This window comes from Misgurnus anguillicaudatus, chromosome 6 (genome assembly GCF_027580225.2).
Source record: "Misgurnus anguillicaudatus chromosome 6, ASM2758022v2, whole genome shotgun sequence".
Lineage (NCBI taxonomy): Eukaryota > Metazoa > Chordata > Actinopteri > Cypriniformes > Cobitidae > Misgurnus > Misgurnus anguillicaudatus.
In genome coordinates, this window is record NC_073342.2 from 2775102 (window position 1) to 2789313 (window position 14212).

Genomic DNA, 14212 nt, shown 5'->3' on the forward strand with positions numbered 1-14212 from the left:
TTAAAAATATTTTTGGATGACTCGTAACTGTGGGTAACCGCGGGTGACCGCAAGCACCTGCTCATTTTGGATCAACCCACGCATCACTACCCCATCCATCAAAACTTTGCTGGCTAGGAAATTGTCTGGCTTCATTTTGTCTTCATCCAGTCAAAACCTAAGGTGCGCAAAATGACACCTCGCTTACTCAATTAATAATGCGCTTATTGGGCATTAAAGGTTAGCTGATTGGACAAAACAGAAGAAAATGCGTCACTTTGCTCGGAAGAATCTAACGGAGCCGGAAGACATGATTTTTCAGTGATAAGAATCAACATTTCATTGAAAATAAACATGATCGATCATACTAACCAGAAGTCTGCATGTAAACAAAGGAGGATCTTGCGGGATTTTTCGTCATTTTGGATTAAAATGTGGGATTCATTTTGAAGAGTGGACCCTTACATTGCAATGTATGTTGAAGTTTAATGGATTCTTAAGAATTGATCAAAACCATAACACTTTCGGTTGCTTTGAATCTCATAACAACTCAATGGACGGAAAAGCCGTTTCTTTATATTACCGTTTCTTGGTCACAAAGTGTAGTTTTAAGATTAGTTCAGTCGAGAATGTATATGTATTATATTTAAATCTGCAGTCGATTAGTAAAGATAACGCCTGTTTGAACGCTTGCTTAGTAAGATTCGGTACGAATGAGAACCAAAGCATGAGCGGACGTCAGTGTTCACTCGCCCCGCTGACCACCGCCCTCTCTGGGCTACATCTCTGACAGGGATTCCCTGGCTCTCATGTCGGCCTTGTTTGTTTTTGATCGTCAAAATGAGATCAAATCAGCAGTATTTGGTGTCATCATCAAACTATTACTTGTTTTTTTTATTCATATTTAGTGTCTTTTGTGTTGTTATTGTTTTGGCGTGAGGTAAAAGTTAATGAAACTATACTTGTATAACGTTGCTATTGCTTTCCCATTTACTCTTAACGCGATACGAGCACTCGATTATTATTAAACTTTGTTCTTGTCAGTACTATATAAAACGTTTTTTTATAAGAGATGTTTTTGCATGCTGCTTATAAATATATCAGTGGCGATATCTCATAACATGTTTTAATAGTCACGTCACGATAAAGTAAATGATCAATGTCCACATTTAAAAGCTGCGGTGCTTACCTGCAGTTCCACGGCGTTTTTGCGTTCTGATAAGAGATATAGCTCCAGAAAAAAAATAGTTTACATTCCTCTTTCCAAGTGTTAATCGTCCACACGATGTGACAAGACATAACTTCCATTAAGTTTAACGTAACATCCAAGAGCGCTGATCTTTGACGGAATAATAACTTTAGATTGGGATTCACACACTGATTCACGAGCTAGTGAACTAACGAGACACACGGAGAGTGATTTAAAACAGCGTGTTTGTGTGTGTCCGTGCGTGGACAGTTTTTTCATTCAGAGATGAGGCTGTTTAGAGGACCTCCATTCACTAGGTGGCGGAATGATACGAAAGGTAAAGCGGTTACTGTGCCGTTATCAGTAGAATATTGCACGCCTCTTAGCCAATCAGATTCGAGAACCAGAAAGAACTGTTGTATAAAAATGCATACTTAACTCCTGAATAATAGAGCAGTTGTATCCAGCCTGCAGCAGTCTATTGCTGTCCTAATCAGTCTCATTCATAGGTATTTCAGACATGTTAAACGACAATAAAATGATACCATACAATGATTGTTGAATGTTTAATGTGGGTATCAAATGAATTAGTATCGTGAATCACGAGGCGTAGAACCCAACTGCAGATGTTTTTTAGACTAAACTTTATTGACAAAAACATAAAACCTCAAGAGGGGGCAAAATAACAAACAAAATCAGCATAACAGGAAACATGATGACATGACAGACTATGGAGACAAAACAAATCAGCACAGGACAGCAAACACAAGGGCACTAAATAGGGGAGCAAATGATGAAGCTTAAGGGGTAAAACTCCACCCCAAACTTGTTCACCTTGAGTAGTTTTTTCTCTTTATCTCTATTTATAGTAGAATCTTGAGACTTTTTAAAATATATATATACTATTTCGAGGGCACCGAACATGTTGATTAAAGTTTTGAGTCCATTGGAGGGTTAGTTTTCGAAAGTTAGGGTTAGGTTAGGGCAGGGGTAGGCATGTCGGTCCAGGAGCGCCAACGTTCTGCAGATTTTAGTTCCAACCCTGATAAAACCTCGCCAACCTGTAGTTTTCAGGGGACTTTTTAGACCTTGATTAGTTTGTTCAGGTGTGCTTGGTTAGAGCCAGAACTAAACTCTGCAATACATTGGTACTTTAAAACCGATGTTGCCTACCCCTTGGTTAGGGGAATGAAACCCAAACACGGGATTCTATACAAACTATATAAAAAAGAAAAGAATAAAGAGAGACAACATTTAAATAAATAAATAAATATATATATATTTTATCTTAAATCTTTTATTGAGGTTATCCTGACTGGGGTTAGAGCAGGGTACTTTTTAGAATTACTTTTTAAATATATGGGGAGAAAAGTTGGGATACGGTTTAGGATAGGTAGGGTTGTACTTAAAAACCACTGATTTAAGATTTTATTACTTATTCATTTAGCTGACGCTTTTATCCAAAGTGACTTACAATTGCTATATATGTCAGAGTTTGCACGCCTCTGGAGCAACTAGGGCACACAATGGTGTGTCACAGGGGATTCGAACCCGGGTCTCACACACCAACGTGTCTTATCCACTGCGCCATCACCACCATCCCATTTTATTAACATTGCGGTCAGTGATGGGGGCTAGGTTAGTCCAGATCCAGAGGTTCCAGGCCTGGTTGTGCACTGGTCATCCACCAACTGGCCACTCTGGGCATCCTGGCAGACATATCCCAGGGCACATCAGAGGTCTGCAGACGTAGTAGCCAATTTTTTTGTTTTTTTCAAGTTTAAATGCACAAATAACATGCCAGCGTATTCTGTATCTGTACACTGTAAAATACGTCAAAGGGTGACGTCAGCAGCGCACTGAACAACCAAGAGGGAAAACCAGTTGTTGAATAAAATCCATTGGAGGGTTAGTTTTCGAAAGTTAGGGTTAGGTTAGGGCAGGGGTAGGCATGTCGGTCCAGGAGCGCCAACGTTCTGCAGATTTTAGTTCCAACCCTGATTAAACCTCGCCAACCTGTAGTTTTCAGGTGACCTTTTGGACCTTGATTAGTTTGTTCAGGTGTGCTTGGTTAGAGCCAGAACTAAACTCTGCAAGACATTGGTACTTTAAAACCGATGTTGCCTACCCCTTGGTTAGGGAATGAAACCCAAACATGGGATTCTATACAAACTATATAAAAAAGAAAAGAATAAAGAGAGACAACATTTAAATAAATAAATAAATATATATATATTTTATCTTAAATCTTTTATTGAGGTTATCCTGATTGGGTTTAGAGCAGGGTACTTTTTAGGATTAGTTTTTAAATAAATGGGGAGAAAAGTTGGGATAAGGTTTAGGATAGGTAGGGTTGTACTTAAAAACCACTGATTTAAGATTTTATTACTTATTCATTTAGCTGAAGCTTTTATCCAAAGCGACTTACAATTGCTATATATGTCAGAGTTCACACGCCTCTGGAGCAACTAGGGGACACAATGGTATGTCACAGTGGATTCAAACCCAGGTCTCTCACACTAAAGGCATGTGTCTTATCCACTGCGCCATGACCACCTCATTTTATTAACATTGCGGTTAGTGATGGGGGTTAGGTCAGTCCAGATCCAGAGGTTCCAGGCCTGGTTGTGCACTATCCAACCACCAACTGGCCACTCTGGGCATCCCGGCAGACATATCCCAGGGCACATCAGAGGTCCGCTGACGTAGTCGCCAATGTTTTTTGTTTTTTCAAGTTTAAATCCACAAATAACTTGCCAGCGTATTCTGTGTCTGTACACTGAAAAATACGTCAATGGGTGACGTCAGCAGCATGCGCTGTAGTTTGCTCATGAACACGCACTGAACAACCAAGGAGGAAAACCAGTTGTTGAATAAAATCGTTCCTTTTGTATTCTTTGTGCACAAAAGTATTCTCATTGCTTCATAATATTATTATTGAACAACTGTTGGAACATGGAACTTTTTGCCAACGCCTTTTGTTTTCTGGGGAAAATAATTGTGAAACAAACAAAAGTCAATGGGACAGATAGAAGCCTTCCGGTTGTCATCAAAAACATCTCCAAAAAGTGTGTTCTGAAGACAATCGAAGGACTTGGGGTTTAGAACGTCACAGGGGTAAGTGATTTATAATAAAATTATCATTTTGGGGTGAACTCTCTTTAAGGTGTGGCTCACATACTATTGAGCTTGTTCGTTTTTCTCTGTTTAAATGTTCTTATGTCATTATCATGTTCATTTTGTTTGGTGAAAGTGTCCTGGTGTGATCTTTGTGCTCTGAAAATAAAATTAAAACAAATATCAGAACAAACATAAAGGAACAGTTTACTTTACCGAACACCCCCAAACCCTCACTCATGTCAGTCCACACCTGTATGATTTTCCTCAACAGAAAATAAGAGTAGAAATACTGAAGTTTTAATATATTGATTTTGGGATCTTGACCATACAGTCCCAAATCACATTCATCATGAAAAACAGTGGTGAGGTTTTTCATGAAAGAAAATTCATATAAATTTGGAAAGACATGATGACTGAAACAACACTAATAGCCTCACACAACTAAATTTCGTTATTATTCTCTTAACAACAGTTGTCATTTTAAAAGATTTTCACTGTGCATTTCCTGTTTCAGTAGTACTTGATACTGACCTCAGTTCTTCCTTCAACCGATTGAGTTTATCATAGCGTCTTTCATTTCTCACATCCAGTGGTGGGTTTGGGACAAACCAGCTTGCTACACACTTAAAGATCACCACAACATGCTGCTCAAAGAGAAAGAGAGAGAGAAATCATGATAATCCTAAAACAAATGCATTGTAAATCTAATATGTTCTCTTGTATATATTGATTTACCTCAAACAGAATGATGAAGACTAATCGTGCCGCCAGAATAACCCAAAACTGATTTGTTAAACTGAAGTCTTCGTTACTTCTATAGTCTCTATAGCTGAAGAGAAAAGAGTGAATAAATATATTACACACTACAGAGTGCAGGCCAAGGTCTTTATATACCAGTTTTAAAGGACAATAATTTTTATTAAGTTTCAGGGAATATTGGTTGGTGTGATGGACAAGTCTCAGTCACTAGCCAGACTTTTGACTGGTTTGTTACATGGTACAGTGTTACAGTGTAAAAAAGACTTTTCAGACAGCAGGAGGCAGAAGTAATCAAGCATATAATGACCACTTTTCTATGAATAAATGTTTTCTGACAATCTGTAAAAAGCTGTAACAAGCGAGACATGGGGTGGATTGCAATTGCAGAAGTTTATTTAAAACAAACAGGGCAGACAAATCGAGAACAGCAGGCAGAGAGTTGTCAAAAAACAGACAGTAAACCAAAACCAAAGACACAGTCCAAACAGGCAAACAAGCAAAATGGTAGGCTAATCCAATAATCAGTAATCCAGAAAACAGGCATAACATGGAACAATAAAACATGAACAATGCCTTTAGGTATGCAGATAAACTGACAATACTTGACAACATGAAAATAATAATGGGATGGCTTAAATATACAACAGGAAGTAGGATGTAGATTGAGAGAATAGTGTCCATAGTCCTGATTGGGAGAGGGTGCCCCCTGGTGGTGGGATGAAATGTGAACACTCACATTTATTACAGTACCCCTCCTCTAGAAACACTTTCCAGTATAAGGGAAGCACATCATTTACAACTCTCTGTGGTCATGACATGGATCTTGGTAGAGCAAAAAAAATAAAACAGACTGCTGTCATTTTTGGTGCACTTGATCTTGTTGGCGGCGTCCTCGGTGCACACAGCCTTGTTGGTGGCGACCATCTTGGCTGTGGGCTCTGGTGTAGTGGTGGCCATCCTTGCTGTGGGCTTTGGCATGGTGGCAGCCATCTTGGCTGTGGGTTGTGGCATGGTGGCAGCCATCTTGGCTCAGGAGACTTAGGTTTATGGGCTAGTGCAATCTCTGAGGGAAGAGCATCATCTCCTTTGGCATATAAATAACCTAGAGATGTCAGCCGTGTTTCAGGAACTAAAACACTTCCTCCCAGTCCTCAGATACCATCATGCCCTTTATGCAGACTGTGCATCAGGTTCTCCTTTGGACCCAAGTGAAAATGTTATTGCTAAGAGCGATATATATTCCAGGAGCCTAGAACGTGGGAGCAGACATTCTATCAAGGCAGCGGCTGAGGCCAGGGGACTGGAGACTTGACCCCAAGGTGGTGGAGCAGATATGGGTGAGATACGGTTGAGCAAAAGTCGATCTATTTGCATCTGGAGAGACAACCCATTGTCCCCTATGGTTTTCTCTGACACATCTAGCCCTGCTCGATCTGGACCCCATGGTTCAAACGTGGCCGAGGCGACATCTGTATGCATTTCCCCCAGTCACTCTGCTCCCGGGAGTTCTAGAGAGGGTAAGATAAGAAGAGATATCTCTCCTACTGATAACCCCAGCCTAAGTATGGCTTCCGGACCTCCTAGCCCTGTTGGCAGTTCAGGCATGGGATACTTCTCTAAGGAGGGACCTTCTAACATAGGCTGGGAAGGGGTCATATTTCATCCCCGTCCAGTGAAGGGGATCAGTTATTGAACCAGGGTCTCTCAATATAGTACATTGAGGATATGTAAAGGTACAAATTCCAAGGCATGTTAGCATTTCCAACTGAAATCTCTTTTCTTGGACTACAACAAACACAAGGATTGTAGGCGACAGTTTACTTCCTTTGCCTGTTGACGTGGACATTTTGGTCATTATCATAATTCCACCCGCTTCTGACTTACAGCCTGTAAGGTATATTTTCATATTTAAAGGATTTACTAATGACTATTCAAACCATGATTCAAACGCAAGTGTCGTTTCTACAATCACAAATGCAGACATGGTTTTATGTTTTAGTATCTGTTGTGGTGACTGCCAATCAGTCACTCACAGAGGTTGTGGGCAAATGCTGTTTGACTCATGTACCAATAACAATGTCCATATCTTCACGCTCACATTCTTTATTTGGTTTATTCACATATGGTTTAAATATTAAAAAGCGTTTACAAAGTATCCAGATCTTACATATGGCTTTCCAATGCCATTCCAATCTCACGGTCAAAACTGGTATGCTCATTACCCGCACCTGTGCAGCATTTCCTCTTTACCTGTTTTATACATTTCCCAATCTCAATACTCCACCTAGTGTACAAAATAAGAATAACACCATATATGGCTCTTACAGTATCCGTACCTATCTGTTACGTTCTGCTCAAGCCACGCTGGCAAAGTTGATCAATCAGCTTGGTCATCTGCAATTTCTGGATCAGATTCGGCTCGTATTGATAAGGTAGTAAAGACGATATTAACTCCTGTTATTATTGCACTGGGAGCTAATTTTGTCACATTTCCAGCTGAAGATAAAGGTATTCAGGCCAATCACAACGTACTTAATGGGCCCTATCTTGCACCCAGCGCAATTGACTTTGTCAGTGACGCATGTATCATTTCGTATTTTGCACTGGCGCACAGCGGGTTTTTCCCTCCACAGACGCACGTCGGCAAACTAGGGAATGAACTTGCGCTCCCTGGGCGGTTCAGCGCAAAAAAGGAGGCGTGCTCCGGCGCAAACCATCTCTTATGCTATTTTGCAGTTTCAAAAAACAATTGCGCTACTAACCAAAAAAAAACTAGTCTAAAGTCAGTGGCGCGTTGCGCGTGGTTCATTATGCTATTTTAAGGGCGCATGCTTGACCATAATGTATAGCGTGCACAACGCGCATTGCTTATCTAATCTACACAGATGCAACAGTTATTTTTGCAAATCATAAATTGTTACAATAAAAAATATAAGATAAGGGAAATCATTAAATCATAAATTGTTACAATAAAAAATATTAATACATGAGATAAGGGAAATCATTGTGGTGAGCATTGTGGTGATAGTTTTTATTTATTTTGTTTGGCAGCGTTAAACAATTATCATGCAAATAACGATTAAAATATTTTCATAAGTTTGTTGTGTGGCTGTATTACGTTTATTTTATCTAAATAATAATTAAAATGTTTTCATAAGAAACCTTCATGTATGTGAACTTGATTTGTAAGTGTACTTTGGGGTTGGACCACCTTGCTTGCGTTTCTTGTGTCCGATTTCAAAGCCCCCAAACCCTTTCAGCGGTGAGGGTGGACGCAGCGATGTCCTCCTGTGTGCCCGGCGTGCCCGATTTATGCTGGCAAGCTTGGGATCCCCCCGTCTCCTGACATCATTGTAGTGCTTGGCGCAGCTGATGAGACAATTGCGTCTATTTCCTCTCACGCCTGTTTAACCTACGCTGATTTGGGCGGGTTTCTCCCATCCTCATACAAAACAACTTTTCTGTCTTTGACTGCTCTTACAAGAACGTGGGTCTCCTCGGCTGTGAACCGCTCCTGGCGTGCGCCTGTCAAATCCGTCATAATAATAGCAACCCGCCATGGAACTTGCGCCCTTGCGTTTAAAGGGAATGTTGGATAGCGTTCTGATTGGTTTATTTGACGTTACACCCAAACCACACCTATGAATAATGAACCTACTTCAGACCAACCCCTTATTGATTTGCGCCCGACGCAAGACTTATTTCTCCCGCTGGGAAAATAGCAACAGCGCCCAAGATCCGCCCACAAAGTCACTTGCGCTTTGCGCTTCGGACTTGCGTTTCAGATCGTTAAAATAGGGCCCAATGTATGGTATAATAATGTATGGTATGTAGAAAATTTGTTTTTTGATCCATAAACCATGTGGACACATTGAATTACACCAAATACACAAAAATGACATTGTTTTAAGAAGTGTAATAGGCCAAGATCCGGGGGGTGGGGTTGGATTCAAATCCAAGGGCAGAGCTGGATCCAGATATCTTGTCCCACTGCATTTTGATTGGTCGGCAGTTTTACCACAAGACACTTCATACACATGTTGCGTTTTCATTTCCGCATTCATTCGTAACTAAATGAAGTTATTCTTTTGACAGAAAAACAAACTTTACTTATGTCTACACTAGAAGTAGTGCCTTTGTAGCCTGGGTGCCAGCCGATCTTACCCCCGCCCACAAGATTTTGAAAACGGGAATATCGGTCTGGGGTTTCTCCGTTGAGGAGCTACTATGCTTGGACAAATGCTGGTCGAACCAATCAAATTGTTAGGGCGGGCTTTATACGATGATGGACAGATAATCAACAGTAACGTAATGAACCACGTCACCAAAGAGCGCGTGTGTTGAATGGCTGCCGCTGTAGAGTTCAGATGTGTGAGATATCGACAGAGGATTGATTTTAAAAAAGGAACAGAGAAACGCGAGCAGGGCATTTGTTGATGTTTTTGCCGTCCTTCCTATTCGGCAAAAGTTGGTCGCAACTGAAATGGCTAACGTTATCATGGCGATGCAAATCAGCGTGCACGACGAGATGGATAAAATTAGCGGTCGTTGCCAGCTTCTTTTCGGAAGCCCGGAATCGTGACTGCTGAATAAGTGGAGGGACATGCTAGGCTCCAATATTTTCAAGCCAACGTAATGGGTATCGTCGTGGATGAAGTTCAACTAATTTACAAAAGGTAAGAGATAGTCTGACTGTATGACTTAGTAAATACTTCATGTTGTGATATAAACGAAATGTTGTAAACATAATAGGTGTTGATGTACATTCGCTAACTCAGTATAATCACAATGTTAGTGTCATTGTAGCGAAATAACTAGCAGTTTGGTCAGGCTGCAGACGTAATTTCAACATACGTCACACACTGCGTTGCTCTGATTGGTCATAGGTCTATCCAATTGAGTGCAGAGGCATTTTTTGGTTGAGACACGCCTCATAATTATAGCTCAATGGAGCGGTATCAGACTCAAATTCTGACTAGAATTGAGTATGACAACGTCAGGCTAGTGCCTTTGAGGTGAAATTTAAGGTTTTTGCTATAATGATTTGGAGTAAAACATTTCGGGTACTAAGAGTAATCTTACCACATGCAGTTTAATACCTAAGAATGGATACAGTTTAAATATGGATAATTATTAACATATATATGGCATGTTATTTAGAAATTAATAAATTGAATGTTTATCTTGTATGGACTTTGAACTTGTTTTTACGCAAATATAACGCAAATATACTGGTTCATTTGGCGGAACAAAGTATATAAAGTGGGAGGAGTTGGATCTAGATCCAACATCGCCCCCCGGATATCGTGTTCTGCAGTGAGGACCATTATCTGTAGCGCTTGCTTTATTAGAAGCTAGTATGCCTTGTTTGACCTCCATATTTATACCTTCTGGCTCTGCCTTCATGCGTGATGTCATCTTCCGGCGCTATAGACAATAGTTCAACACATTATTCAGAAGCGTAAACACTGCTCGTATTCCCCATAGTGTCATTTCATGACGCAGTGTTGAGTTCCCTATCTGAGGGAAAAGATGTTATCGACGTAACTAAAAAAAATTTTGACACAAAGGGTTACCAGCAATTTTTTTGCTGTCTTTTTTACAGTTGTTCCTTATTTTGTTCCAAAAAGCCACAGCATTATGCTAGGAAAGTCACCATCTCATCTTAAAACCTAAAATAATAACAGAAAACTAAAATATTAAGTTACCTGCAGTGTGTGACACTTTTGCCGCTGTTAGTGATCATCTGATTAAATAAGAAATCTTTACGGACCCTCTCATCTTTTATACTGGCTGTGGACAGTGTGTTGTTTATGTATCCAACCATGCAGCTAAGAAAAGAAGAAAATTGAAACACTGCTGTTGTTAAATTTTTTGTTTATGGATGTGGAAAAAACAGCAAATACTACTTACTCAATGCCTGTAGTATTGCTGATTGCACAAGGCCCGTAGTAGTACTGGTAAACCAGGCGTGGAATAAAATCTGAAGATATACCAATGACCAGTCCATTGGCAATGACGGCAAGAACACCAATGGCCTCAAGCACATCTGTCCAGACACCTGAAATGAGTACAGATATGACTGTGTTAGGCAGTGGACCTCTTCATCAAATATTTGCTATAAATATACAGTACATGGTGCCAACCTTACCAATATCATTTGCCTTTGTTGGCACTAGTCTGCGTTCAAGACTGACCATCTTAATAGCATCCAGTCGAATCTCAATGATGTTATTTAGAAGCGCCAACAATGGAGCCAAAGGAAATGCTGCCACAAATATAGTGGTGAAACTAAACTGTATGACTAGGGAGATAAAAAGAAGAAACTTTTTAGAAAATCTAGTCCAAAATTAGATTTAAGTGTCTTGCCTGTGTGTAAAGAAATAAGATCCAGTGTAAATCCATTGGAATTGTTTTGGCTGCTTTATTGTTTTTCTTCTTATTTATAATTTAAAGTTTCTCAAAAAATCTGTGTTGTCATTGACATTGTTTGATATCCATGAGTATTTTTGTTCATTTTTTAAAAAACATAAAAACATTAAACAAGAAAGACCCCCTTCACTTTTTTCAATGTTTTGTGATGTTGCAGCATGAATCATGATACTACATTCGTTTAAATTCATTTTTTTCTCATTAAAGTACACCATAATTGTGTAAGACCCATACCAGACCCTGACCAAAGAGTACCTCTCCCTAAAAATACAGCATGGGTGCCGAGACCAAAGAGGAACCCTCTCTATAAGAGAGCTCTCTACGGTACAGCAAGTCCCACACAGGGTTCACAGTAACTGCACTGGTTTCCAAAATACTCCTCTTGAGAACCAGAATTTTCTATACAATACTGTGGGCTTCCCAACAAGCCACATTTTTAAACATCACATCTTAATGCAGATTGCAAATCCATGGCCATATATCTGCCCCTCTCTCCCCCTACTTCCCCTGTTGCTTTCATATAACAGGAAATCCAGAAACTCACCAAAGAAATTTATATTCCAAAGGCCACATTCTACATGGGGGGGTCTAAAGTGCCGATCACATTATGACAATAACTATAAAAAATATAGTTTTAAAATCGTTTTATATTAAAATGAATAACGAAGTTCACACCACAACTATAACGATAAAGATTCAATAAATGATATAGTTGGGATCAATTGCTCAGCAAATTTGTCCAACTGATGACTGATAAACCATTGACAGCCAGTCCAACTGTGGTAAATTAAATTTATTTTGGAAAAGCATAGACCTCTCTATAAAATAACTCACAGCTGACAATGCATTTTAGAGCAAAAACCAATCTGTGAGGTCAAAGAAACTTCCTGCAGAGCCCAGAGACAGGATTGTTGCAAGGAAAGGCTGTGAGGAAGGCTACAAAAAATCCCTAGAACACAGTGGCCTCCATAATTCTATAAATTAGTTTGGTACAAACAGGATTCTTTCAAGAGCTGGCTGCCTGGCCAAACTGAGCAATCTGGGCAGCAGGGCCTTAGTAATAGAGGTGACCTAGAACCCAATGCTAACTCTGATTGAGTTCCAGAGATCCTGTGGATGGGACAAAGTTACAGAAGGACAGCCATCACTGCAGCTTTCCACCAGTCTGGTCTTTATGGCAGAGTGGCTAGACAGAAACCTCTCCTCAGTGCAACCAGAAACAGTTCATGATCCGCCTGCGCTGTCCACAACTGCTCCTGTGAGACAAGTCACATAAGACCTTGACAGACTGAGCTGCATGTCAACTCTAAACCACACCCAGTAAGCCAGCTTAGAATGTCCGGTACACAGCTATCATTTCCCCAACAGAAGCCTATTAAATTGCCATACACATTGTTCTCTCATAACCAAGCATATGGGCGAATTCCAGTTTCAAAGAAAGCAAACAGACTTCTTACCTCAGCACCAAAATGCAACAACCATTCTCTATAGGCCATGCAGGTATAAGCAAGATACCTGGTGCGTTATGAGCTTGTGAACTCTGGGCTCAGTCAGTTATGATCGGTCAGAAAATGACCGTGACTGGAAATCATCCATCATTAATGCTCTAGAACAGGGGTGGGCATGTCCTGCAAAGTTTAGTTCCAACCCCAATCAAACACACCTGAATCCCATGCGGCCTTTGAATAGATTTTTTAGATGTGTTCGATTAGGGTTGAAGATAAACTCTGCAGGACAGTGGCCCTCCATGCCCACCGCCGCTCTAGAAGGTCTTTCACGTACTTCGATCTTCTGACAAGGTCCACTAGGACAACAGTCTCCAGAACAAGAAAAAAAGAGCATTGTTCATGTTGCTGATCCAGCAGTTGGCTGTAGAATGGCATGGTCATGTCTGGAGCAAAGATTTGGGAGTGCAGAGATAATTGAGAATATGCTCTTTCCATAAAATCAGCAACAAAGAACCCCAAAAATTAAGAGAACTCAAAGATCTGCTCAAGGAGGTGGAGTCAGCAAAGCTTGAAGGCTAATTACCAGGGCTCTCTTTCCTGGACACAACATGGGGTGTGGCACCTACTGTCAACAAACTTCCTTCTAAAGAGATGATGTTTCAAGGGTCCCAATACAAGCTTTAGTTTCAGGTGCCATTTCACAAGTTTGTATGCAGGGAAGCCTACATGCGCAATGACCCAAGTCTTCACATTTGACTTATCTTTGACTACCCCTGTAAAGCCAGAAATTTCTGCGAAAAGAGGCGAACCACTGAAAAACTTAATCTCCACTAACAAAACTAAGATTGCACAAACAATCAGCTCTACCAATTGACTGAAGAGTAAGCCAGATATTAACGGACAATGCCCCATTCACAAAAAACACCATCACTTCAAACGGTGTAAAGCCTTCAGAGCTAACAAATCACTAAACCTCTATGTTATTCTCGATGATCAAAGTAATCGTTCAATTGCCAGGTTTGACTCTCTTTCATCTCAAGAGCACAGAAATTCTCACTCTGCGCACATGCAGCAGAGTCACAGAAATATCTGGGAAGCGAGCTATGGACTTCATTGCACACCCTCTAGATGGCAGTCTTTCTGTCCCACTTCCTATCAAATTCAGGTAGTGTTTGACTCCAGTGCACAGTTCTACAGTGTATCTTTGAACAATGTGCTGCTAACATGCCATAATCTAAACAACAGTTTACTGGGAGTCCTACTACAATTCAGTTAGAGCCAATGG

General features: G+C 40.4%; 1 protein-coding gene across 1 annotated transcript in view; it reads right to left on the bottom strand.

The window, feature by feature from the left end:
- Positions 1 to 1660: 1660 nt before the first annotated feature.
- Positions 1661 to 14212, bottom strand: part of LOC129434147 (anoctamin-9) — a 32991-nt gene continuing 20439 nt past the window's right edge. Inside the window, exons 19-24 of the mRNA XM_055193021.2 lie at positions 11199 to 11351; positions 10961 to 11108; positions 10756 to 10878; positions 5024 to 5117; positions 4820 to 4932; positions 1661 to 4444 (exon numbers count right to left, since the gene is read on the bottom strand). Coding sequence (XP_055048996.2) covers positions 4342 to 4444; positions 4820 to 4932; positions 5024 to 5117; positions 10756 to 10878; positions 10961 to 11108; positions 11199 to 11351 — 734 coding nt within the window. The 3' untranslated portion in view covers positions 1661 to 4341. The remainder of the gene's footprint in view (positions 4445 to 4819; positions 4933 to 5023; positions 5118 to 10755; positions 10879 to 10960; positions 11109 to 11198; positions 11352 to 14212) is intronic.